General features: G+C 43.9%; 3 protein-coding genes and 1 long non-coding RNA gene across 7 annotated transcripts; 1 reads left to right on the forward strand and 3 right to left on the reverse strand.

Annotated features, from left to right (window-relative positions):
* Positions 1–464: 464 nt before the first annotated feature.
* Positions 465–5,269, reverse strand: bzw1a (basic leucine zipper and W2 domains 1a). Its single transcript, XM_049753328.1, has 12 exons — positions 5,199–5,269; positions 4,493–4,565; positions 4,242–4,418; positions 4,066–4,160; positions 3,305–3,370; positions 3,018–3,153; positions 2,834–2,943; positions 2,590–2,760; positions 2,372–2,518; positions 2,146–2,284; positions 1,429–1,551; positions 465–1,120 (listed from the first exon to the last, which is right to left on the reverse strand). Exons 2-12 carry the CDS (start codon positions 4,554–4,556, stop codon positions 1,089–1,091), a joined length of 1,260 nt encoding a protein of 419 aa, XP_049609285.1. The 5' UTR covers positions 4,557–4,565; positions 5,199–5,269; the 3' UTR covers positions 465–1,088.
* LOC125988307 (uncharacterized) lies at positions 4,504–7,247 on the forward strand. The gene is made up of 3 exons (XR_007488277.2): positions 4,504–4,629; positions 6,291–6,476; positions 6,667–7,247. It is a non-coding gene; the product is annotated as an uncharacterized lncRNA (long non-coding RNA).
* Positions 7,248–7,251: 4 nt separating this feature from the next.
* On the reverse strand, positions 7,252–8,634 carry LOC125988299 (ADP-ribosylation factor-like protein 4C). Its single transcript, XM_049753338.2, has one exon. The coding sequence runs from the start codon at positions 8,226–8,228 to the stop codon at positions 7,644–7,646; it is 585 nt and encodes a 194-aa protein (XP_049609295.1). The 5' UTR covers positions 8,229–8,634; the 3' UTR covers positions 7,252–7,643.
* A 489-nt stretch (positions 8,635–9,123) lies between these two features.
* Positions 9,124–17,402, reverse strand: LOC125988259 (SH3 domain-binding protein 4-A). 4 transcript variants are annotated; one of them, XM_049753221.2, is made up of 7 exons: positions 17,267–17,402; positions 16,428–16,633; positions 16,126–16,342; positions 14,652–14,816; positions 11,835–14,107; positions 10,304–10,492; positions 9,124–10,096 (listed from the first exon to the last, which is right to left on the reverse strand). In XM_049753221.2, the coding sequence occupies exons 4-7, from the start codon at positions 14,779–14,781 to the stop codon at positions 9,872–9,874; spliced, it is 2,817 nt and encodes a 938-aa protein (XP_049609178.1). In that variant the 5' UTR covers positions 14,782–14,816; positions 16,126–16,342; positions 16,428–16,633; positions 17,267–17,402; the 3' UTR covers positions 9,124–9,871. The 4 variants fall into 4 exon arrangements, with proteins under 4 accessions (XP_049609178.1, XP_049609181.1, XP_049609182.1 ...); XM_049753224.2 differs by having other exon boundaries at positions 16,428–16,510; positions 17,267–17,401; XM_049753225.2 differs by lacking the exons at positions 16,126–16,342; positions 16,428–16,633.
* Positions 17,403–25,404: the final 8,002 nt, after the last annotated feature.

A 25,404-nucleotide genomic window follows, 5' to 3' on the forward strand; every position in this document is an offset into this window, starting at 1 on the left:
AAAAGAAAATCAACACTGGAAAGCACTTTGTGTTGCCATCATTTGTGCCTGTCAAGCAACCTGTGTTTTGGTTGAACTGCAACATGAGCCCGTGTGTAAGGTTGCACTATTTTGGTCCCAGCAACCCCCGAAGCAGCTACGGCTGCAACGAGTACAATTTGATCAAATCGCCGCAATGTTGACTTTTGCACAAAACCTTACTTTGACCGGCACGCATATTTCAAACACAGATGTGTAACCCTCCTACAAAATGTTGCACTACCTCAAACTTGTTTACCTCAACATCAAATGTGTAACATTACTGTATTGTGTGGCACAGCAACTATTTTTCTGCAAAATAAATATTTTTGTACCATAAACAAGTGTTGCATGATGAGTTGGGAGAAAACTTTGAATTTCCTCACATTGCGTATGTTGCTCATCTCCATCAGAATGTTTCTTTGGTCGACTCAAAACACACGGCATCATTTCATAAGTTTTATTTCATAAAAAAGTCAATTGGTTTACATCAGATTAACGAAAGTAGAAACCAATAATCTGATTGCCGGCGAGGCAATATATAGGGCGTTGTCTTTCAATGGACTAACCAGTGTGGCCACAACACACGGGACAGGTTAAAAAAAAATTTTTTAAAAAAAAAGGCGGCGTTTGAGTGAGTATGAGCCAAAATGTCAAGTTTAAACTGGAAGGGGCAGAAAAGAAATATAAAGACAAGAAAAAAAGAACTTTGGCAAAAAATTTTCAGTTGGCCTCACAGTCTTGTGGTAAAGTGATGTGAACTCCGAGTAAAGGCCGGAGCGAGCAGAGGCCACAAGATGACACGGAATGTTTGCTGTCCAAATTAGAGGGCACTACGAGAGCGACAACTGAAGGGGACAACCCACCAACAGTTACAAAGGAGGACCGAGCCCTTGGGAAAAAAAGATTTGAAAATAACGTGTGCGACTTGTGAGGGAACTATACCAGGAGGTAGAAAAGTCAGAAGGGCATCGACATTCTACCAATCCCATTTCTACTCGTTTGAAAATAAAAAAATAAAGGTGCGGGTACGCAAAGGGGGGGGGGAACTCATCTGGCAACTGAAAATTTCAGTCTGCTTCCTCTTCATCCGATTCAGACTCTGCAGGAAGAAAACATAAAAGTCAAACTTTGGGTAACTTGATCGCAGCGTTGAACAATGTCCAACCTCTGGCCCGCCCAATATGGATTTTTTTTTTTTTTTTTTTTAGGTCAATGCTGATATTTGAAAACGTCAAGGTTCGATACGATTCCCACATTTAACTGATGCAGCGATTGAAGGAATCGATTGTTTTCGTACAAATGATTCTATTCCGAGCATTTTAGAGAAATTAAATGTGAACGAAAACGTAAATTTTGCACCATCGGCTACGTGAATGACTTTTCACGAGTGTTGCTTTGTTTTCTCACCTTCTTCTGCATTCTTCAACCACTCCACAAACTTTTTCATCTGCTCGAGGAAGACGCTCTTCCCCTTGGCGAGGTGGGCTTCGGAGTACCACTTAAGGATGGCCTCTTCGCTCAGGACATCCGCTGAGGAAGAGGGAAAAAGGCGGAAAATCACACATATGCTGATGCTGGCAACAAGAGACCTTGACAGAAAAAACTGAGAGTTAAGAAGTGTGTGGATATGCGAGGCTGCACTCGCACGTTCTGCCAGCAGACTCTCCACGCTTCACTTTTACGCCAGAAGTACATCTAGTATTTCGTCACATGCAGTCCGCATGTGATCAAATTATCAATCAATAAGTGCTATAAATAGCGTGACTTTGACTGCCTGAAATTTCATAATGCTGCAGCAGGCTAACACCATTGTGTGTGATGATAAGTTTGGGTGTTGTTTTTTTTTTTAGACAACGAGCAAAAGTAGGTTAGATACATTTGAGGAGGCATGGTTTGTCAAAAATCGATTACTGTAATGCTTTGCCGCAGGAGGAAGCCCATCAGCCACGGAGCTTTGCATGCATTAATGTACGCCGAGTCAGCTTATGATTTTTGCATTGCAACACAAACTTTTCCCATCAGCTATGAAAAGCTGCAGGAAGCCTCAGACTGATACATTGGCACGCCGTGACGAGTGCCACATTTACAAGCAATTTCAAATCGCAGCAAATCCTGCCTGCAGACCTTTATAGAGGAGCACCACGATCTTCTGGAAGGCCTTCATGAAGTGGATGTTATCGTAGCAGTACTCCTGGATCTTCAGCAGCAGGCTGAGCTCAGAGAGACCCTGGGAGGTGAAGGACTTCAGCAGAGGGCTGTATTGCTGTGGAGAAGAGAGCGTCACGTCGACGCTGAACAAGCGTAAGACCCAAAAAAAAATACAAACAAGACAATCGGGTGGTTAACAAACCTTCAAATGTTTGATGGCTTGTTCGGTCACCAGCTCTTCCTTTTTATTCCACTCCACAGAGCTCATCACACAAGTCCAAATGATGCTGATCATGGCCTGCTCAGAGAGGTTGGCCTTTTTCATCTCCTCCCTGGTGAAGGCAATGATCTGCGGTGGGGCAAGAGACGGCCGCGTTAGCGCCGAGCGCGGGCAACCAGCAGGGAGTCGGCTCGCCTCGCCTCTTTGAGTGGGTCTCCGCGGGACATCTGCTCCTGGAGCTCCTTCTGCAGCTCTTTGCGGGCGCCGATGGATTGCTGGTTCCGGGCAAAGTCGGACAGCTCCTTCAGCCCGGCGTCGGTGAAGTACTTGGAAAAATGCTCGCAGCTCCGCTTGTTGGCGGGGAAAAGTTCCTTCCGGGGGAAAAGGTAGCGGCGTCAGAAAACACAAGCGCGGAATCTTTTGGCTTTCGGCTAAAACGTTTACCATCAGTCTGTTGTCCATGCCCACTTTGCGGAGACTGCCAGCGACAGAGTTGATGTCCTTCTCATTGATCCAAGACTTGAACAACTTGACAGCAAAAGCTGCGGACACTCCTGCACACAAGAGCGTACCGCTTATGACGACAGTCCCAGCCGCCGGCGGTCGCCGCGCCACGGCGGCCCCTTACCCTCTTTGACGAGGTTTTCGTTAAAGAGGCTGTTGAGGATGGAGGCCGATATGTTGCCGTTGGCCAACAGAATGCCGGTCAGCATGGCCAGCTTGTTGCGCTCAGACTCAGTGAACCCTTTCAGGAACAGCAGCAACTGGGCACAACAAAACGATGCTTACACAATTGCAGAGAAATGCGATTTGCAGGCACCGTTGAACATCGCAACATCTCTCACAGCGTGTGCCTTTCACAACAGTCGACACCAATATAGTTTTTCAAAATAAAAAAAATAAAAAGGTGCTCACCTTCTTGATTTCCTCCTCAAATCCCTTTTCCAGGTATTTGTAGCGCCTGATCAGCTTGTTAAAAACCTGAGGGGGAACATTTGGAGTAAGCGCTCATCCGCAGAAGGTCATAAGGATGAAAATATGCAAGAATTTTACAAACTGGAAACTTAAGTAACCCATTCTAAAAATTAAACCTTGGTGCCAAACAAGCAACCTAAATTTAGTCGGAAAATGTAGTTCAGTATAACCCTAAATTAATTATCTAGTTACGAACCGTTGATTGGTCAATTTTTTTTGTTTAGTGTTGCAAGCAAAAAGTGTTCGCAAGCTTCAGACGAAAGTAAAATTTAAAGAAGAGTACTTAAGCTACTGGAACGTCCTCATGTGGGCGGCTGTATTTATATTTTGAATACCACAATACCTTTAAAATATTATTTTTCTCTTTACTAGACAGGCAGTTAGCATGGTGGATAATTGTTCACGAGGCGTGACTGGCAACGAAAACAACCCTATTGTGATCACCTCCAAAAGAGAAGTGCCCGTCAGAGGTTAAATGGGAAATTCCACAGTACATTTTATAATGAAAAATACTTTTTGGATGACAGGTGAACCATCTTCGACAATCAAGTGCAATTACAATGATTCAAACCTTTTGAATCTAATTTTGGAATATGTATAGAAATCCCCACTTTCTGAATTAAAATTTGTTTATCTTAAATAGACCGGGATGTTTAATGAGACTAAATGAATATTTTCCAGCTTCTCAAGGTAATGCCTACCTGAGCATATGCTTGCATCGTCTCCAGGTCTTCTTGTGCCGTAAAGAGGCAAAACTCTGTGCGGGTCATGTCATCAGACAGAGTCCCTCCTGGGGCTGCAGGAGAACGTAAAGATGATTCAGAAACAAACATCAGCTCGACGCGAGGATTGTTGTGAGCGTGTCCACACGACGTACCCAGCATTCCACCAGCCACCAGGATGTCAAAGAGTGTCTCGGCATAGCGGCGGTAGTCAAGCTTGGCGCCGGAGGCATCAAGGAACTTCGCAACCGCCTCCAAGTCAGTGCCAGTTTGATTCAAGCCTTGTACGATACTTTCTTGAAACTGAGTAGGATCAAACCTCTCCTTTTCATCTGAAGAGGCAAAGAGAGCACATGTTAGGAAGAGGGGCACACCCAAACAAAGCATAAACCAAAGTTAGACCAACCTCTTTTCCTCGTTTTGAAACGCTGGCCTGTTAGCGTTGGCTTTTGCTGCTTTTGATTATTCATAAAAGACACCTTGAAAAAGATGAGAATGGGTTTAAGGAGGCTGAAATGTGAGGGGAACCAAATTCGTTTCCAGGTGCGTACCCGACTACTTGCAACGTGAAAAAACACAAAATTAAATGTTAACAACTGTCAAAAAGAAAGACATTGCACGGTGTTACAATGAAGCAATGTCATGAATATAGCAAAAGGAAGCGAAAGTTTTGTTCATACACGGTTGAACTGGATTATACCTGTCTTTAGCGGACTATATATGGCTTTAGCTGTTAGCTTTAGCTCCCCGAGGGCCTTACCATGCGCTGAGCTAGCACAGGTTAGCTGGGGCCTCGAACCAGCTCGTTAATCTCAGCAACAAAACTGACAGCGGACTGATTTAGTGAAGCGACAATTTTCTTTAACGTGCCTTTTCGCTTGGAAAATGTAGGTCAAGCGTCACCTAGCATTCTGTAAGACGTACCAGGCAAGTGAGAAAAATCCCTAAATTGGGCTAATTTAGCGTAACCAGCCTTCGAACGTCGCCCATGACGGCAACACGAATATGAGACTACGATTTATTTTGACGCCATCGGATCACATGCCTTGTCGTCTTTAGCTACGTGATGACGTGTGACACCAAACAAAGTCAACACACACGCGAATACTCACCGAAATGAATGCAGATAAAAAACGGTTATGAACCAGAGACTCGATCGGTGCGTCGCGAATGTGAGAGAGCCCCAAACAAAAAGACCTTCCAGTCAGGACTTCCGCAGGCTCCGCCCGCTGCGCATGCGCATTTTACTGTCACTTCCGCTTCGGAGGAAAAAAATAGAAAAAATATTATTATTATCCATCCATCCATTTTTTTATACCTATTATTATTATTATTATTATTATTATTATTATTATTATTATTATTATTATTATTATTATTATTATTATTATTATTATTATTATTATTATGTTCTGAGGGATGCTCAACATGTCCCGTTTCATACATAGAATAAGTCATTAAAGGTTTGGTAGAGGAATAAAAGGTTAAATATTGAACTCGAGTTAAAATGCAACGAAGTATTTTTTTCTTTACTATGTATTCCCCAAGCTTTTCAGGTCATTCATACAAATTTTCAGCAACTGAAGATCAAAATGAAACACCCTTTCACAACAAACGAGATTGTGTGAAACAATTAAGAATGTTTTTGTAGCAGCAAAGTTAAGAAGAGTGGGTGAAAAAATTGAGTGGGTGGGTGTTAGATTGAGTTTTTTTTAGCATCAAATAACAGAAATCAGTCGCAGAGCATTTTTATCTCCAAAATACTTGTTTAATGGATTTTGCCATCTGCCAACACATTTGGTTTCACTTACAACTGTTTCCAAAGTGTAACATACTGCAGATCGACTTTGCTACAACGTGAAAATCATCAGACTGCATTTTCATTGACTGTTTGGCTGCATCACCTTGTAACATTCAAGTGCGAGTTCAACCCCAAGTTACACTGTTCTTTCAAAATCTATGTGGCCCAAATAAATAAGTACAATTAAGCACAACAATTCTCCTGCCTACATGATGGGTTAAGAACTAAACAGGAAGTCATTTGAGTCCTATTAGGCCCTATTTTTGTACCTAGCCAGCGCAAGTCACCTGCAAATGTTCAAAGCACTTACTTGAGGGCCATAATTTAACATGTGCTCAAATCAGATCTTGACAAAGAGTAGATAGTGAAGGAAAACATTTTTGACTTTATTCCCCATTGTAAGGAGAAATGCCTTGGTCAAGACTTTGCTCGAGCTGCAGTGATGAACAGACGACATGAAATGATTCGGCATAACATCGTCAGCCATCGTGCATTTTTAGCTTGCATGCGGCATCTTCTGCTACCAGGTGGTTGGTTATATTTGGAAGAGATGAGCTGGTGGGAGTCAATCACCGTTCCGCCAGCAAAGGTACAAAGGTCTCACTCTTTGAAAGTATGACACTTGAAATCCAGCTTTAACCGGATGCTACTGTAACAGTCGTTCCGCCACCAGCAGCAATCAAAAGCAGTTCAGGCCTCATTGCATTCATTAATGATTTTTTTTTTCTTCCTATTAAGGCTTCATGACCTTGACATCATTTTGTCTTCTTGGACTGCAGGTGCAGGGATGGTGTTTTGTGGGTCCCTTTAATAATCTTGTGGGACTGAGGTGCTGACCGATGCCACGGAGCCAGAAGCTTGTCTTCGCCGTTCATCTCGACGATTTACGATCGCTCATGCGTAAGCGTGTCATTTGCATGGGAGATTGTGAAATGTGCTCCCTGAAAATAAATCGATTTGCAACGCTTATAAAATGTAATAGACCACCGCCCCATCTGTTCTTGATAGTGCTACAATTAAATATCGGTTGAAAATAAAAATCTTTATTGTGGACTCAATACCGTTTTTTTTTTTTTTCTGCAGCTGTTTTAAATGGGGCTACAGAAAAAAAAAATCACACCTGACTTTATTGCTCAAAAATCTTATTATTATGTATAATACCGTATTTTATTTTATTTCAATCTGCTGTGTGCTGCTATAACACCACGTTCAAGGATTAACATGATGTCGTATCTATGCTTAATTAATTTGTGACCTCTTCCCCTCAAAAATGGCTATGAAAGCTGAATTAGAAAGAAATTCCTCCCCCTTGTGAATCAGAAGAAATCACAGCAATTGAAAGAGTGGTGGTCACCCCCCCCCCCCCCCCCCCCTAGAAATATTGCAAGTTTGCATGGAGTTTGTTTTGGCACGATGGAACATCTAAAAGGCTTGCAATGTGCCACATGCTTGTTTTAAATGCAAAAATATGCTACACGTTAATTTCTTGTTTTACAAAAAGCACGTAGCTAGTCATTATTATTTCTTGTCAAATGATAGGGTGGGGGTTGTCGGATTGTTATGTTTAATTGAATCATGACAGGTGGTCCACTAAATGTGTTAAGTACCGAATATCCCCGCTGGAAATAATTACTTGCATTTAAGCGTAGGTTTATTTTGGCGTCTCTAAATATTCTAAATGATCATACGCGGGGGGGGGGGGGTGGGGGGACTTGCAAGGTGTCCCCCGCATGCTGTCACGTAAGATGCAGACCTATCATTGCCTCTTCTTCTTCTGCTTGAGCGCTTTCCTCCTCTTGACGATCATCTCGTGCAACTTGTCCATGCCCTCGTGTAGACCCTCGCCGATAATGGCGCAGGCGGGTTGGACGTGGTACGGCGTGGACGGGCTCAGTTCGGACAGGGCCAGCTGCCGCTCGATGTCGGCCACGTCCAGGGCCCGCGGCAGGTCCTGTTTGTTGGCGATGACCAGCAGCGGGGTCCCGTGGTTCTCGGAGAAGCGGGTGATCTTGTGCAGCTCGGTCCGGGCTTCCTCCAGCCGCTCGGCGTCCACCGAGTCCACCACGTAGACGATGCCGTCCGTGCAGCGGCTGTAGGGCTTCCACAGGGGCCGCAGCTTCTCTTGGCCGCCGACGTCCCAGAAGTGGCAGCTGATGCCCCTGGATGTCCCCGCGCCGCCCAGCCGGATCCTCTCCGTGTTGAAGCCGATGGTAGGCACCGTGTTGACGAACTCGTTGAACCGGAGCCGGTAGAGCACGGTGGTTTTGCCCGCGGAGTCCAAGCCGAGCATGACGATGTGCAGGGACTGGAAGGCTGCCAGGTTGGAGAAACTAGTCCCCATCCTGCAGGCGCGGCATCAAGTCGGGGATGGGAAGATGCTTAATCGAAAGAGACCCCGGGCCGCCTGAGCAGCGGCTCGGGAGGGTGGCGCAGAGCGCACTCCGGCAGCCTCAATCTTAATCTCCTCAACCTCCTTAACCTCCGCATCCCTGCATCTCCGCGGTGTGGCTTCGCTCCTCGAGCACTCGTAACACAGCGTGGAAATGTCACATTATGTCCCCTCGTGAGTCTGCAACGTCGCGTCGCGGTGCTGAGTTTGCTAAGCCACACGAGAGCGTGACGCGTGGACAAAAAAACAACAAGCCATGGAGCGATCAGAATGCTTGCAGCAGCATGGCTGAGAACTTATATCCGGTTTTGGGAGGAGGAAAAAACAAAGGAATGAAAAGACAGGTTCACGATTATGCTGGCTGCTTGACAATGAAAAGTCGAATGCTTTTATTCTGAAACTTTGCGTGTACTATTTCCTCTGCGTACAAAACCGTAAAGGTCACAGCTGCATGCTTGCACTGCGGGAAAGTTTTATTATTATTATTTAACTATTATCCAAACCGCATTATTATTATTATTATTTTATTATTATTATTAGTATTAGTAGTATTGTTACTACTATTATTATTATTATTACTTCAGCAGGCAACTATGGCAAACGTTTCCTTTGTCTGCGGAGGGTTATTCATTACTTTGTTATTTACATTGACGATGACATTGTTTATTTTAATACGCGTGGTCTTGTTACATTCTTATTGCACCTAGATGGCAGCAGAGTTTCGTTACATGAGAATGTAACACTCACGGGTCGCAATCAAACCAAGGTCGGACATGTCCGTAAATTGCTGTGCGGTCTTTCGAGCTGCATTCATATAATGCCTGGTTCACTATTTAGCAAAACAAAATTCTTTAGCGAAATTAAAAACGCCAAGTTTTTTTTAATTTCTATTTTTTGACAAAGCGGGCATATTTACAAATTTATTTCTTGCATCAAGTCTAGTTGCAAGTACATGCAAATGCCACCCTCCCTCCCAACTTGTACATTAAGTGAAAACAAATTAACCTCCTCCCATACACACACTGAAAAACACGCTGGAGTTTACCTTATATCGTCTTTAAAATATATTATAAGCAAAAAAATACAGCAACAGCAACAAAACCAGTGAAATGGCCAGAGAACAAAATAATAAAAAAATCTTTCATTGCATAAAAGAAAAACAAAACCTAGAGAAGGAAACCCTATCACATTAGTTTTAACTTTGTTCATCAGCGGGATTGTCTGCTGGCTTTCTTTCACGCAAAATCATCCTTGAATTATTTGGTTGTGCTGAGTCCCCGTTAATCGTTTCTAGGATATGATTGAACTCCACAAGGGGGCGCAAATAATAAAAAGCACTGGCCAAGAGGCAGCAACAAAAAACAAATGCAGTTACAAATCCAGCACAGAATGTTGGATTTTTCGTTGTTTGGATTTAAAAGCAACAGCACTTTATTGACATGCAAATGCCAATATTTGGCATGCCATGCAGTACACAATAAGAAGCCGAGTTTAAGTTTGGAACTCAGAATCTGCCTACTCAATCATTCATTCATCCAGTTTACAAACCGCTTTTCCTCACGAGGCGCAAACGCTTGACTGGCAACTATGGCAGATCAGACGGCAAAGTCACCATAGCCGGTGGGACAGAAGGCGGCACTTCGGAGGATGTCGAGGCAGTTGACGAGGATGAGGGTGCCGGTCAGGTGCTTCCACCTCTTGGTGATGGGGTTCCTCATCTTATCCAGACCAACGTGGAGCTCCTGGATGACATCCCGATAGCTGTCCCCTACGTGCGCCGCCCACGTCAGCAGGAAGTCATAGGCTGGTTTCCACATGGACTGATGGGATGGAGATCAAGGTTGAGTGGCAAGGCCAAATTTTGGAAGAAAAACTTTCGTCAATCTTCAGAAACTCTTGCTTCATTTCTCATGTGCACGTTCTATCGTTCTAAATAATTTCTTATATGGTGCATCATTTATATTGTCAAAACTTTTGAAATCTGATCTACAAACCCTAAATGACAATTATCAGAGGCATGTTCTCACCTCATTGTCCAGCACGCCGCTTTTATCCCGGTACGGTGCCTCGTAAGCCTCCATCTGCTGCTTGGACACCCTGGCCAGTTTTTCTGCAAGTTCCCTCCAGCGGGATGCCACCTCCACCGCCGTGGTTAGCAGGACAAAGTCCAGAACCAATCTGGCAACAAGACCCTGGCAGTCCATCTTGAGCAAGGCCTAACGGTGGTGGCAGGATGGTCATTTCATGATTCCCAAATTGGGATGCAACATTCATGTAACATCCCCGGCCGGCACGCTCTCCTTCGGAGCGGGCGGCCTTCTAACACGCTTTCCCATTTAAGCCGCGTGAAGGCTCGGATCTAAAAATAGCGCCCCAAACACCTACAGTACACGGTAGGCTTCTTGGGCACAATGGCCTTACGTGCGATGAAGCAGCTTTGTCATTTAAGCCGGAAAGGATTGAAGTGCAAGATGTCCCATGAAACACAAAACCGTTTCAAAACACAGCTCAGGAGTTCAGAAGATGCGAACCTGAATCTGTTGCGGCGTTGACACTAGTGATGGGAAAATGAGGCTTCAGATTTGCTTCATGAACCAGTTGTTTTATTTACTCCTCTAGATGGCACTGTTGGTGTGAATAAAGCAGTTTTAGAAATGTCAAGTCAGTATACTTTTAACGCAATGTTGAACAGAGAGTGCCCTCTAGAGGAGTGAAAAAAATTACAACTGCTTCATGAAGCACATTTGAAGCTTCATTTACCAACCTGACACTTCATCTTGAGTCTAAGGCCGATTCTGAATGGTTGAGCATCTGATGGTGGTGCTAAATTGCACCTTTTAAATGTGATGATTGAGTGAACACACTCTAGTCAGGTGTAACCCAATCCGGCGCTTGAAGAGACCGGCCCAGCCAGTGTCGGATGCCCCTCCAGCGAGGCCTCCTGCTCACATTTCACACTTGTGAGGGAGGAAGATGGCTTCATGTCGTTTTGCAGGTGTAAACGAGTGCAGTGGGCGGATGAGAAAAATGGACAAAATTGTTGTCTTGCTAAATGATAACCGTGATGTTAGGGGTGCGTCCACTCTCTTTGTTTTCTTGTGGTATCAGTTATCACTTCCCACAGCTTTTCATCCCAGTACGGCAATCGGGTTCTGGCCCAAAGCCGCTGACAAATTTCAATCCGGCTTCACTTTGAGCCTCGAGAAAGAATGAAAGGCTTGTTTAAGGATGAAATGTTTGATTGAGCAATAGCTATGTAAGACGATTCCGGGCTTTGAAAGGCATGGCGCGCCAAAATGAACGGGAAACGCCAGACCCAAAGTGATTAGCTGCAAATACATTAATGCTAATGTTCCGCTTTGAGGAATTTTGCCATAATTTTGCCATAATTTTGTCAGAATTTTCTTAATAATTTTCTGAGAATTTTCTCAGAATTTTCTGAGAATTTGCTGAGAGTTTTTCTGAGAGTTTGCTCAGAATTTTCTCAGAATTTTGTCTGTCACCTGCATTTCAGGAAGTCATTTCACAATCGAGCCACTCACCACAACTTTTACTCACCATCATGAGCTCCCTCTGAAAAGACTTCCTCCCCTTGCTCTCCGCATTGGTGCACTCCTCTTTGAGTTTCTCCAGAACACACGCTACCTTCTCTGGCTCGTTGTCCATCTCGGTCCGACAGAAGTAGTCCAGCGGCAAGTTCCCATAGCCCAGCGCGTCGGCAAACGCTCCCCAGTTTGACACGTTCTCCATCAGAAGGGTCCTCACGGTGGCATAGATGTATGTCAGAAATTTGCACGGTTTGAGGATCTGCTCCAGCAGCGTCGTGGTCGTTAAATCAGGTCCACACCAATGAATGGGCTTGACTTTTCCCAAAAGCAAAACGTTCTTGGCGTGGACCAGTCCCGTCTTGCCCTGATAGAATGCGATGTACCATTCTTTAGTGCGCAGCTGCCCTCTGATCTTGATCTTCTCCTCACTGAGCAGGGCGATGACGTCACCTTTCTTGTACTCCAGCAGGTAGTTGCTCTTGTGCTGCCGTATTATCGTTTTAATCAGCTTGCCGAATTTTAGGCTGGTTATACGGCGCTCCTGAAATTTGGGGTATTTGGAAGTGACAGCCAGCGGCGACAGGGTAATCTTACCCACCTCGTTTTTTTTCAAGAATCTCCTCTGGCCCGTCGTCCTCCCTTCGGACTTTGGCGGCGGTTGCGGCGTTTGGATGCAGAACTGAGTAAGGGTGCAGTCCAGCATGTCCTTGACTTGGACCCTGAGAGTAAAGTCTGAGATGATATTGGGGTCGCGCGAAGACATCACGTAAACCAGTCGGCCGACCTTGCCCAGTTTCAGTTGAAATCCCCGGACGAGGCCGGCGCCGTCGCAAGCTTTTACCTGATAGTGGGCTACGTTTGGGTACAGTCCTACCTGGAGATCCTGTGGGGACCTCAGGATAAAAAGCTGCTTCCCCCACAACTGGAGGCTGACTGCAGGGGTGGAGCAAGCTAAGCGACCCACCTGACTCAGCAGTAAGGTCTTCGGGGCGCAGTCATGGCCAAACACGGCCACGACAGTCTTAAAAGTAGGGTGGATGTGCTTGGGTCCGTAAACCCCGAGCGTGACCTTTCTCTGCATCTGGTCCCACACACTCACGCCATGACTGATGTTCAGTGACCGAACCACAACCGCCACGTACATGCACGACTCAAGACTGTCCAGGCGCACTTGGACCATGTCCTTATAAATGTAACAAGTCGGAATGGTTGCGTAGGGTCCATTTTTGCTGTCGCTCCGAACACAAAATATCTCGCTCTCTGTTTTTACAGTGACTGACACTTGAATCTCCAAAGTGACAAAAGACTTGGTCTCCATGTTGCTGAGCTTGATCTCCACCACCGGGCTGACAGTGGAGCAGCTGTCGTTATTGAGCTCCAAGGGAAGATCGAGTAAGGCTCTCATGGAGATCTGCTGATGGTCGCCATGGCAAACGTGCCCTTCGGGAACGTGCAGGGTGATGTTGGTGTCTGGCAGCTGAACCACACCTCCGCCGCTATCCAAGCCACACACAATGCTGGTCTCGACCGGTTGGGTCTGACCCCACCCCGGATTCTGACCTAAGGATTCCAGGTCATGGCAAGACCTGGCCAGTTTTCGGTGGTTGAGCCAAGCCGTTCGGAAGTCCTCGCGGCTCTGAAACTGCTCCGGCGAAGGCGCCTTCAGGCCCGTGAAGAAACAAGAGGAAGGAATGCTCGGATTTGATTGCGCTTGGAGAAGCCAGAGTTGGGAAAGACTCTGGGAACGTTTACTCCTTAAAAGAGGATTATCCCTGTGGAGGTGTTGCTCCGCTCGGTCGGGACAACTACCAAGGCCGCTAAAATGAATATTCTTGGTGTTACTGTTGGAGTGACTTGGATTTGCAAACGTGTCAAAAAGAATCAAATCAGCAGAGTTTGTCACACGTTGGCGGTTCTGGTCTAAGGGATGCGCAAAGGGTTTTTCACAAAACGGATAGTCGTTAGCTCTCCACTCTCCTAAACCTTCAAAGTCCTTCGGCAGCTCCTCTTCCTCTCCAAGACTGTCGATCACTCCGCTATCACTAAGCGAACAATTCCTGAAGTTGAGCAGTTTGACACAAGCAGCGGGGATGTAGCCCATCTCCCTGTTATTGTGTGCGTACCACCACTCGCCGCCCGACGTGTCCAGAACAAAAAGTCGATCGCCTTTGGAGAATTTCAGGCTGACTAAACTGGTGGGCAAATAATCCTTGATGGCCACCACTTCCTGTGCGGCTCCATATGAGGTAGACGTGTCCAGTCTTAAGGCACTGGGAGAAGGCACTGAAATCAAAAGAGATTAATAAAAGTTAAATCAACTATATGGACTCAGCGCATGGTACAAATCAATAAACGATTGGACCGTGAGTGCTTTCAGTCTTAGTTCAGGGGTATAAAACTCATTTTTATCAAATATTTTATAAAGATGAATGGTAGTAAATATTTGTAATTTTATTATTGACACATGAAGTTGATGCACAGTTTATCTTTGCGGGCCACACAAAATGATGTGGCGGGCCGTATCTGGCCCCCGGTCTTTGTGTTTGACACCTATGTCTCTTTAGAAATGGACCGAAATATTACAGACACAGTATTTTCACTCCAACTCGGCCTGCTTTCGTCCAGTTGTCATTTGCATTGAAAACGCAAGCGTGCCATGAAATGTAAACACATTTCCTCTGAAGTTGTTATTCACTCCATAATCAAACGACTTTAATAATTCAGTGCATAATCTACTATTTTTAGATTAGATCATTAGTGCAGATGAAGCATTTTTAAAAAGCAGACACGCAGGATGTCATTAGAGGGTAAATGAAATGAATCATACCTAAAGAGAACATTTCATCATGACCTTTGACTTGCAAGAGGCTGGTAGGACACCCCTGGCCCAGGTCCTCAAGCATCCCCTCAGACTTGCAGCGAGGGAGGAGGTGATCGCCGCTCGTCATGCTGACCATCGGATGGGCCCGAGCCTCATTCAAATGCTTTTCATCTGGAAAGCAATGACTGATTTTTTCAAACATTTGGAAAGTGCAAACAAAAAAATACAACAGAACTCAAAAAGTGGTGTGTGAAAAATGACCAGACCGGACAATCGGAAAGACAAAATGGAACAATGCCTGTGTCTGTGCGTGTCTCAGATGAAGGATTTTCAGATTAGCAGGTGACCTCATTGGCAGGGTGAAGACACACTTGCTAATTTGCGGCAATGTGAATATTCGATATATTTTGATGGAAATGTCGCAAGGCTGATAGGGGCAGAAATGACAAGAATCATCTTTATCATTACACTTTTGAAATCAATAACATATATTACTACCACTACTTTTGAGCATTTTATATTCATAAAATTTAAAGCAAAAACAAACAATTATATTATTATAAGCGTGACAGAAAATAATCTTTCAGATATGCGTGATCCTGCAAACTGACCACTTGTTGCTTCTTAAGCCGCTCCTTTGTGGCAAAATAATAATCCACAAGAATGCAGAATAATTGCCACGGCTCACCTTAGGTTCTGGTTTCTTCATTTTTCAGATTCTAATAAAAAAAGTTGATCAAATTAAATCTCTTGCCCCAATCCTGAAGTTTAAGTCCACTGGAGTGCTCTGCACAAGGAGGCTGCGTCTGTCCGTGCCGTGGGAGATGTGTGTGTTTGCGTTTGTAGAGGGGGGGGGTGACGTCAGAACAGGGGTGGAGCTACCGACACACTCGGGTTTCAGCAAAATTGAACCTTGAACCGAATGGATTGATAGCAAAGGTTGAAGGGAGTACATTTTCAAAATCTAAGCTTTTTTTTAGTAATGAAGCACATCCTGCATACTACGGAAGCCTACTGCTACCAAACTAAAGAGAAATAGACTCAATATTTTATTCTTGGAAAGCACTGTGATCCGTAGTGTAATTCTTTTTTCTGAAACAATATTTTATTTTTGAATTTAAAATTAATTGTATATCCCCTCTCAAACTGTGTTATGTTATTTGGAATAAAAGCTTTATACCCAAAAGGGTGTTTCTTTTTTCCATGCTAAAAGAATTGAAATGACCAAAAACAGATATTTTTTTAAATCCCTCTAAATCTTTTGACAATCAAAATTTCCAACATTGTCATTGTTCAAAATGTGGATTCTCCTCTTTGGAGGTTTGTGTGTGGTGTACTAGTAGGCTGTCATAGTGCGTACCTTACCGTACTTTTTGTACTTCAGAGTCGGCATTTTTTTTCTCAGTGATCAAATCAGCACTTTTTGTTACGCAAATATTTGTTTACTAAATAAAGTACAAAGTGAAAGTACTTTTGCTACCTCTGCTGACATCCCGGATTGAAGACGCTCATGAGCAACATGTTTTCTTTTCATTGTTGAGTCACCATTCAAACGCATGTTGCGGTTTCATCTCATTTCACCGGAAGGATTTCAAAGTGGGGCCTGCTTGAAAGGAACGAATTCACTGGTGGCCCATTCTCATCATCATAATGAGACGCTCTTTTTGGTTTCCACGTCAGAAGTGCCCTTTGAGGTGCTGCAACGGACACAGGACTCACTTTAATACATTGTGTGTTTGTACTGGCCACCAGGTGGCAGTATAATATACACATACGACTCACCACTGTTCAGTAAAGTGCAGTCATTTTTTGCTGAGACAAATGGAGGGGCATATCCTTGTCTGTCTACATGTGTTGCTGCACTTCTGTTGTGGTAGGCTTGTTATTCAAGAGACATATGCATTTGAAAGGAGTGACACGGCAAAGAAGATCAAGAGCAGGCTGCTCTTAGAAGACCTTCCAGTTTCCATCTGGCCAACTAGTTCATCCTGGAAAGTAGAATTAAAATGTGGGCCATCAGGTGGGAGTGCGTAGAGGTTAGACACGCTGATCCAGGAGCGTCTAATCCGATCGGGGGTAGGGGGGTGAGAGTGGTGGCCCTAAAAGATTATGGGATTAGGGAGGGGAATATCTCACATGAGACAACCAGATCTTCCATTGCCACGGTGACACAAATCTTTGCAGTACAGTTCATTAAGACTCAACAATCTCACTGCCCCTTGATATTTTGAAATGGGATATTTGACAATCACTCCAAACAACTTGACAAGCTTTTAATACTGTATTTTAAGAACTATAAATTGCTCCGGAGTATAAATCGCACCAGCCACAAAATCCATAATAAAGGAGAAAAAGACATTGTGTTAAATGTAAATGTAAAATGTGTTAATAATTTCACAAAATAAATAGCTCCAGTCAAACTATGAAAAAAACTGTGAGGTATTGTCCGGAAAATACGGTAGTTCATTTAAAATTTAAGTAGGTCAAAATCCAAACTGAGATTAAAAAACATTTTTTACAATCAGGGCTAGGCTAAGAAAGCAACATGGACATCAAGTAAAAGAAGACACGGCACCTTCACACACTACATTGCATCTGATCTAATTACTGAGGAACTTTACCGGTGGTGTTGGCTTTGGGTTAAGGATAGCGTCAGGGTTGTATGTTGTTCTTCTTTCAGAATAACCAGCATTTGTTTTTGAACAAGCTTGCGCTCCAACTTTATTTTTTACACACTGATATCCACCCAGGTGTCTCTTCCTCCGTTCTCATTTTTGCTGACTTAAACATCGCTGACAATCATGGAAACCTCTGCTGGTCACATTGAGTATTACAGTTTACCATATATCTCAACAGGTTGGAATTAGATTCAGGTTTAGGGTTGGTTGGTTGGTTGGTTGGTTGGTTGGTTGGTTGGTTGGTTGGTTGGTTGGTTGGTTGGTTGGTTGGTTGGTTGGTTGGTTGGAGCCAAGCCCATCATATTTTAATGTGTGGTCTCTACGCTGATGTCTCTTCACCAATGGAGGGAGGAGCCACAGGTCCAGATCCACCACACCCATCTCTATGTGCATGCGTGTGTGTTTCTAAACACTAGAATTTGCTGCAGTCAGACTCTCTTGAGCTGGTGAGTTTTGATCATATTGCACATATTTTTCACATATTGTCATCATCAAGATTTAAACCGCTGCACACACGCAGCCTATAAAATGTGAAGAAACTAATTATTGCCGTTTAACAAAAGGCGTGCAAGGAATAATAAATATTGATCTATCAAAATAGCAAAGAGGAACAAAATGTGAATTTTTATTTGGTGTCCAGGTTGTTGTGGCCATGGGAGATTCCGTGACTCCTCCCCCCTTGAAGCCAACAACCAAAACTGTGTCTGGTATGTGCATCAAAGTTCCCGAACGAAGACTTCTTGTCAGACAGCAACACGCTCTTAGTTCAATATTGTAAAAGTCAACAAAGAGTTGAGGCAGATAGGCCGCGCTGTGAAACCACAAATGTTTGCTTTTGTGACTGCCACATGAATTCCTTCATTCCTCCTGCACTTCTGCTCCACCCTCTCCTCACCTGGTATGCTTTTAGATTTCACTATGTTCAAAATTTACCATCAGGTCACATGTACAAAAAAAAAATGATGTCACGACTAAGGTTGAATGAGGAGTGTCTTATCAGCATTACATCAGAGTAGAGTCTCTGAAGGAGCAACTCCCTTGGGCAACGTCTGTTGCCGTGGAGATAAGAGCAACTAGGAGCTTGTGCCCTCCAATTTTGGTTTGGGCTAAGGTACCACTGTAATCGTAGCAGTGCATAGTGACCTTTTGTGACATTTGTGTTTTGTTTGGTTTAGTGTGTTTGGTTTGCCATGCAATTATTGACTGCTCGGGAAAAAAAGCACTTTCTTCTTTCATGAGAAGAATTTCGAGTCAGATGAGGAATGTGAATATATTCCAACTTGTGTTTTCGTTTTGAATTTTTTTAAAGACCTTGACATGGATGGCAGTATCATTGGAGCCTTGATTGGAGGTGAGAGCAAAATATTTTATTTTTGTAGACAGTGTTATTTTTGCTTTTGTGCATGTAACTTAAAAAATATGACTTGCACTTTTACTTTTGTAGGTGTTATAGGTGCCACACTAATCTTCATCTGCGTGATAGCATTGTTGCTGTGGTTTCGCTCCAGAGAGGGCTCTTATGTCACTCATGAGATGGACAACCAGGATGATGAGATGGGCAACCTGGATGAAGATGATTGTGATGACAGCGATAATGATGATGACAATGACTTTATTTGTACTGACGCAGAACCCCAACATAAAGAGCTTTTTGTGATTAGTGAAGAACCCTAGAGCAAGAAGGTGTACATATTTGACTGGAAGATCATGAAAGATTTTCTAAATTTCTTATTTAATATTATATGCACACTTGTGTAACTCCATCTAAAATATTTTTTGCATCTCCTCCCCAATTTTTTTGCAATTAATAAGTTAATACATATATGAGAATTAATCAGGTGCCATAGCCACCAACTTTAAGAGATATAATTTTGTAATTTTGTAATTTGTCAAGGTTTTATTTTCATGTGATTAAAATTAACTTGTGAACAGCACCATCCTGTGGCTAAAACGTATCACTACATCAACATGTTAGACTGAAAATACTCAAGGAAGGAAACCCATGAGACCTTTCCCGATTTTTTCTAATTGAAGTAATTACAAATAGTCTCAATGACCAATTTTTGTGTGAGAGCTGGGGCTGCCTTAATTTTTTTATTTTTTTATTCCATATTTCACAATCATACACACTTTAACGTCACTTGCAAATTATCTGGCCGATTTATTCGTTTAAAAACAAATGTCTTGTGTTTGACAGTATTAAATTTCCATAAATTTAAACCACAAGTCACATTTAAGGTGGTCGTTTGGGTTAAGCAACGTCCCTCTATTCAGGCGCCTGTGTAATCTACTTTAAATACTGTTGAGTGCAATAAATGTTTTTGACAGTGAAGTGAATTTTGAACTTTATGCGTATCTGTATGTTGCACTAGATGATCCACTTGTAGCAGTAAGAACTAACAAACAAACTATATTTGCTGTACAGAGAAGCTTTAGTTTCAGTAGTGTATAAGTACGTAGTAGAAGACAGAAGGGCCAGTTGTCCGTGACCAGGGAGAATTCAGTTTCAGCAATGTGTGCAATCCTATAATAAGGTAAAGTGGCTGTTGTTGTCCATCACCAACAGCGCTGGTCAAGATCTCCTTTTTAGGACTGAAGTAAACTAGTAGATTGAAAACTACAGCTGTTACCCCAAGCCGTGACATCAGCTTCTTGTCAGGTATAAAAGCTACGGGCCTGACAAGAGGGGGGGTTCGTTGGCTCTCGTTCCAGGGGTCGTTCGTACCAAGGGGGGCTCGCGCTAGCGCGGGCTCACTCGCTCTCTCTCTCTCTCTTTTGGGGAGGGGGGGCTTTTTTTGACATCCATGCCTTGTGCCACTCAACTTTTTGGAAAGACTTCACCCTGACATTGGTTGAATAAAATCTTTTCCCAATCAGCCGTGGTCCCTGAAGTGCTCATTCGTCGGGAAACAGCCACCGATCACCGAGTGTTTTTTGAAGACCAGCGAAGCAGCAAAAACCATATACCACATTTTTGGCGTCACGAACAGGATTCGTGTTCTCCAGGGGGACCGTCCCGCCCGCTCTCTCCGTGAGCATCCAGCGGCCAGCCGACGACCTGTTTTGAGGTGAGTTGCTTGCACTCAAAGTCGCCGCAGCATGCTCGCTCTTGGAAAGGGGGGGAGGGAGCGTTGTCCCCCACACGGAGGGCAGTTAAACGAATCTGATGGGGCCACGGCTGGCTCCAGGGAATGTTGTCTCTCCTAGTCAAAAGCCGTCATAATGCGACTTTTGAAGGGGGAGTGGCCCCAAATAGAGACAGCGAAAGAAAAGTAAAATAAAAACAGGAAAATAAATAAAAAACAATAAATAAAAAGGGAACAGTAACAAAACGTTTTGGGGATTGCACGAGTGAATGGCATGTCTTGTGAGAATGATAAACGAATTAAAAGCTCCAGGGAGAGCGAATGTGGAACAGGACACGTTGTCATGAACAACGCTGATCGGCTGTCACGAGAAGTAAATAGTAGGAAGTCCCATAAAACGTGGACGTGGAAATTAGTCGTTTCAATGGTCCCGCGGAGGATCGAAATTTTAGCTGTGTGATTGTGGCGGAAACACAGGTACGATTGAACTATGCTGCGACAAGATACGGGTGAATCCACACGGGCCAGGGGCTATAGCCGAGATGTCCGGTGGGAGCCTAGTCTCTGCCAAAGTCCAGCGCAAAAGGGAGGTTGCGTTGACCGCGTTTGGCTAATAGGAACGAGCGCAACCTTGGCATCCGTACCGTGAGTAAGAGTGGATGAAGGAAATATCCGGCCAGGTTAGCGACCTGTGGGCCGAAGAGAATGATGCGCGCGAAGCCACGTCGTTTGGGCACTGATCGAATTAGAGGTGTATGTGAGTTATAAGGCTTGTCAATTTAAATGCTGGTGTAAGAGGCCCCCAGGTAAAACGAAGGACTGGCGGTTTTTGAATATTGATTGAGCTGATACGATCTGCTTGCGGTTCGATTCCTCTATGGGGACGTATTATAATAGCATGCACGTCTGTCAAAGTTTGATAAATTTGAGCCTGTACAGACCGCGTTTGGGAAATAGGTGCTGTACGGCATTGTGTGTGTATAGAGAACCCTCTGTGTGAGACAGGGAAAACGTGGCAATGAGGCCTCGGAGTGCAAGGATTGGTATACCATGATGGAAAAGTAATTTGTGTGCACACTTAAGTTAAATTCTGCAGAAAATAAAGGGGAAAATATAAAGCGCTATTAGAAACGAAACGAAACGAAAGTTAAGAAAGACGTGCGTATTTGTCAGTGCATATCTGCACTGTTAAAAACCAGACTGCATAGCCGCAGTAGGCAAACAGCAAAACGTGGAATGGATTCGAATCCTGCTCTGTCTTCTGTGTTTGTGCGTGAGCGTTTGTCGCTCAATGGCGTCTGTTTGTGTGTGTGTGTGTGTGTGTACCCATGGGTGTGTGTATGTGAGCGTGCGTGTGTGCGCGTGCGCGCGATCGTGAGTAAGTGTGTGTGTGCTCTTGAATGCGTGTGGGTGAGCGTGCTTGGAGAGGCAGAAAAAAGCTAAAACGATAGTGTGCTTCTCGGTGCTCTGGGGCGCGTGCCCGCCTGCGGTGCCCGCTCGGGGAGGGGAATCTGGCTTCGGGGGCGGGACAGGGAGTGGCCAACCTGTACCTGCCCACCGTGTTTCAAGGCTAGGCACTCCCCGTGTGGGTGACGTGGGGGCGGGGCGCGGGGCCAGAGTTGTGCCCATTTTGGGGCCTACCTTGCTGGCAGCGAGAAAATGTGACAGGATGATGGGGGACGGCAGGCTGAAGGAGCAAAGGAATGCATGACCAACAATGAAGGTCCTGAGCTAACTACAACCCATGATAATTAATGTCCCATAGCTGTCTAACAAGAGAAACAAGAAGCATGCGTATGTTAATCAATACGACACCAATATAGATGAGTATGTAGGTATGTCCAGAGGAGTGTGGTCCGCTCGTAAATAACTAGAGCCAGCTGATGCTCCTTTTAGCATTCTGAGGGAAATGGGAAATTGTTTAAAGACAACCACAACTTGTTAATTTAAATTGTTGAAAAGATGAGAAAATTCAAAACAAGTTATTGCTTTGCTTTGTTTCTTTGCGACTCTCATTATCATTTCAGATTTTCTGTTTACATAAAGAACCCGACACAGCGGATACATCCGTTGGCTCCAGGACAAAGAGACACAGACTGAACTTAGAATGAATGTTTAACAGCAGTCTAACAGGTGAAGACTAATTTATGAGCGCAAGAGAGGTATCAAGTGAGGGCCACAGCGCCAGCTAGAATTAAAGGAATTCTCTGGATTTAGACATAGAACTGAATCGTATTCACGGAGAGCCTGCTCATAAATTTTGGCTCGACAAGGGCGACCAGCGCCTATGTAACAAGACTCACAGGTCAAAAGCCGTAAGTCCAGAATAGAGAAGGAGATGCCAACGAGGAGATATTGGATTTGGAAGTAATCTGTTGGTTCTCTTAATACCCTTGTGAAAGTCTACTCGGTACAAATAAATTAACGATAGGAGCAATTTAGAGGTCCAAAAGTGAGAAATTCAAATGAGAACCACATCCTAAATTCGAATAACATGAGCATGGGGAAAGTGAACAGCTGAGAAATGGCCTTCAATGTCGTGGCAGTGAATGAAAGATTCAAGATAGTTCGGTAATATCTGTAAAGTGAGCATAACACCATTAATACTTAGGTCAAAATAGAGATGATGCTATGCACAATTTGGAAACTTTATCAGAAATTGAGGGCTCAAATCAGGAAAGGTAATAAAGAGGATGGCATAAAATCAAAGTTAGGAAAAACAAACGATAGAATGTAGCCTGAAAATAGAATGAGCTTCTGGAAATTGCAGTATAATCGAGAGGAATCACAGTTAAGACTGGCAATTTAAGTTTGGGGTAATCTGCAAATTTAAAACGGCTCAAATGAGGTCCATTACAATACATCCGAGAGCTCAGGAAGGAAAGGCGCCGTCTTTCTCAAGTGTATTACATTGTCAAGAATAGTAGAATTTGAAGTTTGATTAACAAAAGGCACTATGAAATTAATGGCATATTGGGAGATGATATTTAAGTTTGGTACCCCAGTCTGTCTCGTCCAGTGGTCAGCAGTTACTCTGAAACTCGATCCCGAGACTCCACCGACAGCTGAGAACAACAAGAAAACGGTGCATGGCTCTGAGGCACCTTTGACCTTCGCAAGAGCAAAGAAGGACTATATTTGTGCTGGGGGGAGCACAACGCCCGGATGCAAAACTACAAAGAGTGAAGGAACTTACAAGATAAGAATGGACTCAGTTGAAAATGGACTCATCCAAGAGTGAGAGATGAGTTGACTCTGAGACTACAACCAAAGACAACAACTTGACAATGAGGTGCGGCGAAAGACACATGAGACCTGAAAGATGCATCAAGCTGCTGAGATGTCATCAAAACTGGTGGAGCTTGGGTCAGAGTGGAGGGAAGCTTGCTTGGGCACTAAGTTTGACACCACTGAGGAGTCTTGATAAATAAATATGTATAAAGAAATAAGGAGCAAATGTGTAGTGTTACAGAAAAAGGAAAAGCATCATAGTCAGAGATTTAAATTTGGATAAAGCAGATAGGCTAACACTGTAAGAAATAAGAGTAGAATCACATTTAGCCCATCCAGCTTAACGATTAGACATTTAGTCATTGACACTTTGGAGAAGGGAAAATAGGGCATTAGGACCCACTAGGATGCAGTCAAGAGGTGATTAGATTGTTCAATGGAGCTAATTAATAAATTAGAAGTTAATCACACCTCACAGGGAAATTCTGGTGTCAAACAAGTTCGACAAAATCAAGGAATAACAGCCATGAAACCTTTTGACAGTTAAGAATAATACTGCTACTACTAATACTGCTAAGAGTCACACCAAGTGATAGTGAACGCGATGACAAATGTGATAGAACTCGAATCACAAATGCCTTAATATGGCAAAGTGAAAATAACGTGGTGGAGTAGACTGTAGGAGTCTCTTTACCCGGCTGCTCGATCAGAACGATGGATTAGGACAAAATTATTTAGGGACCAGCTGAGGCTACTTCTTCCCCCATGCTCACCTATGAACATGCTCAACAGTGGAAATGACTGAATTTTTTAGGCATTTATTTGGCAATTTTACGGTAAAGGTGAGGTACGAATGTAGGAAATATTTAATTGGGAAGAACATCCGGAAATGAAGGGTTACTGTTAGTATTCACTGATTGCCTGCTCACTTACACATACTAAATTTGTTTGTTGTGGTATGAGTGATAGAAACAAATGGAGTGGCATTTGTGCGGTTAGGAATGAGTGTGTCGGGAGCAGTGTGAAAGGCCAAAGTATTTTGGAGTTGGTATGAAAGGGTCACAGTTGAGGGTAAGATTCCTCTCACCTGAGACGGGAACACCCAAGAGTGATGACTAACAGCTGATGGTTAATCAGAGGCACCATGAACAGCAAAATAGTTCATGGAGAAGGCCGAATTCAGCAACACGGATGGACAAGACAGGACTAATATCAAACATTAGGACGATGGACGATATGACATGACAAACCTGGACTATGTAGATGACAACCATACATATGGAACTTGAGCTTGCTTGTGGCAAGTGCGAGCTTTGCTTTGTTTCTGTGTGTCACTTGACTTATTGCAGCATCAACCACCAGCCGAGGAGCAGATTGCTGGTTGTTTTATAACTTGTATTACTTTTGCAGGCTGTCGATTGCAGTCTTGGAAAGGTTGTGTTGAATTCACGTGAAAATGTTAACCCTAACCCTTTTGATTTTTATGATGATTGATGATTTTCAGGACGGAATCCCCGTGCGCCATGATTCATTGTGTGGCTATTTTCATTTAGTAGATACTCGATGCCTGTGTAGTTTTGTGAGTACAAGTGTCCGTTGTTGGTATTGCCGAGTGTGAGGTGCACAGTCAATTTTCAGGAACTTGGGGATGACAGTCCTGGATGAGTTCAAGGTTCGACAGGACTGGCTGCAAGACATATGATGATGTGGTAGGACATTTGCCGGTTCCTTTTTGGATGCCTAATGACACATTGGGTGAATGTG

Source organism: Syngnathus scovelli, chromosome 2 (genome assembly GCF_024217435.2).
Source record: "Syngnathus scovelli strain Florida chromosome 2, RoL_Ssco_1.2, whole genome shotgun sequence".
NCBI lineage: Eukaryota > Metazoa > Chordata > Actinopteri > Syngnathiformes > Syngnathidae > Syngnathus > Syngnathus scovelli.

What these genes read in the sequence shown, in the direction of transcription:
- bzw1a (XM_049753328.1), bottom strand. Translation starts at nt 4,556, where the DNA reads ATGAATAATCAAAAGCAGCAAAAGCCAACGCTAACAGGCCAGCGTTTC. An exon ending in GGTGGCTGGTGGAATGCTGG is followed by an intron (nt 4,161 to 4,241) that starts GTACGTCGTGTG and finishes GTTCTCCTGCAG; the next exon opens with CCCCAGGAGGGACTCTGTCT. An exon ending in CGTGGTGCTCCTCTATAAAG is followed by an intron (nt 1,552 to 2,145) that starts GTCTGCAGGCAG and finishes CCTCTTCCTCAG; the next exon opens with CGGATGTCCTGAGCGAAGAG.
- LOC125988299 (XM_049753338.2), bottom strand. Translation starts at nt 8,228, where the DNA reads ATGGGGACTAGTTTCTCCAACCTGGCAGCCTTCCAGTCCCTGCACATC.
- LOC125988259 (XM_049753225.2), bottom strand. Translation starts at nt 14,781, where the DNA reads ATGGTCAGCATGACGAGCGGCGATCACCTCCTCCCTCGCTGCAAGTCT. An exon ending in TTCAGAGGGAGCTCATGATG is followed by an intron (nt 10,493 to 11,834) that starts GTGAGTAAAAGT and finishes CACCACCGTTAG; the next exon opens with GCCTTGCTCAAGATGGACTG. An exon ending in GCGGCGTGCTGGACAATGAG is followed by an intron (nt 10,097 to 10,303) that starts GTGAGAACATGC and finishes CCATCCCATCAG; the next exon opens with TCCATGTGGAAACCAGCCTA.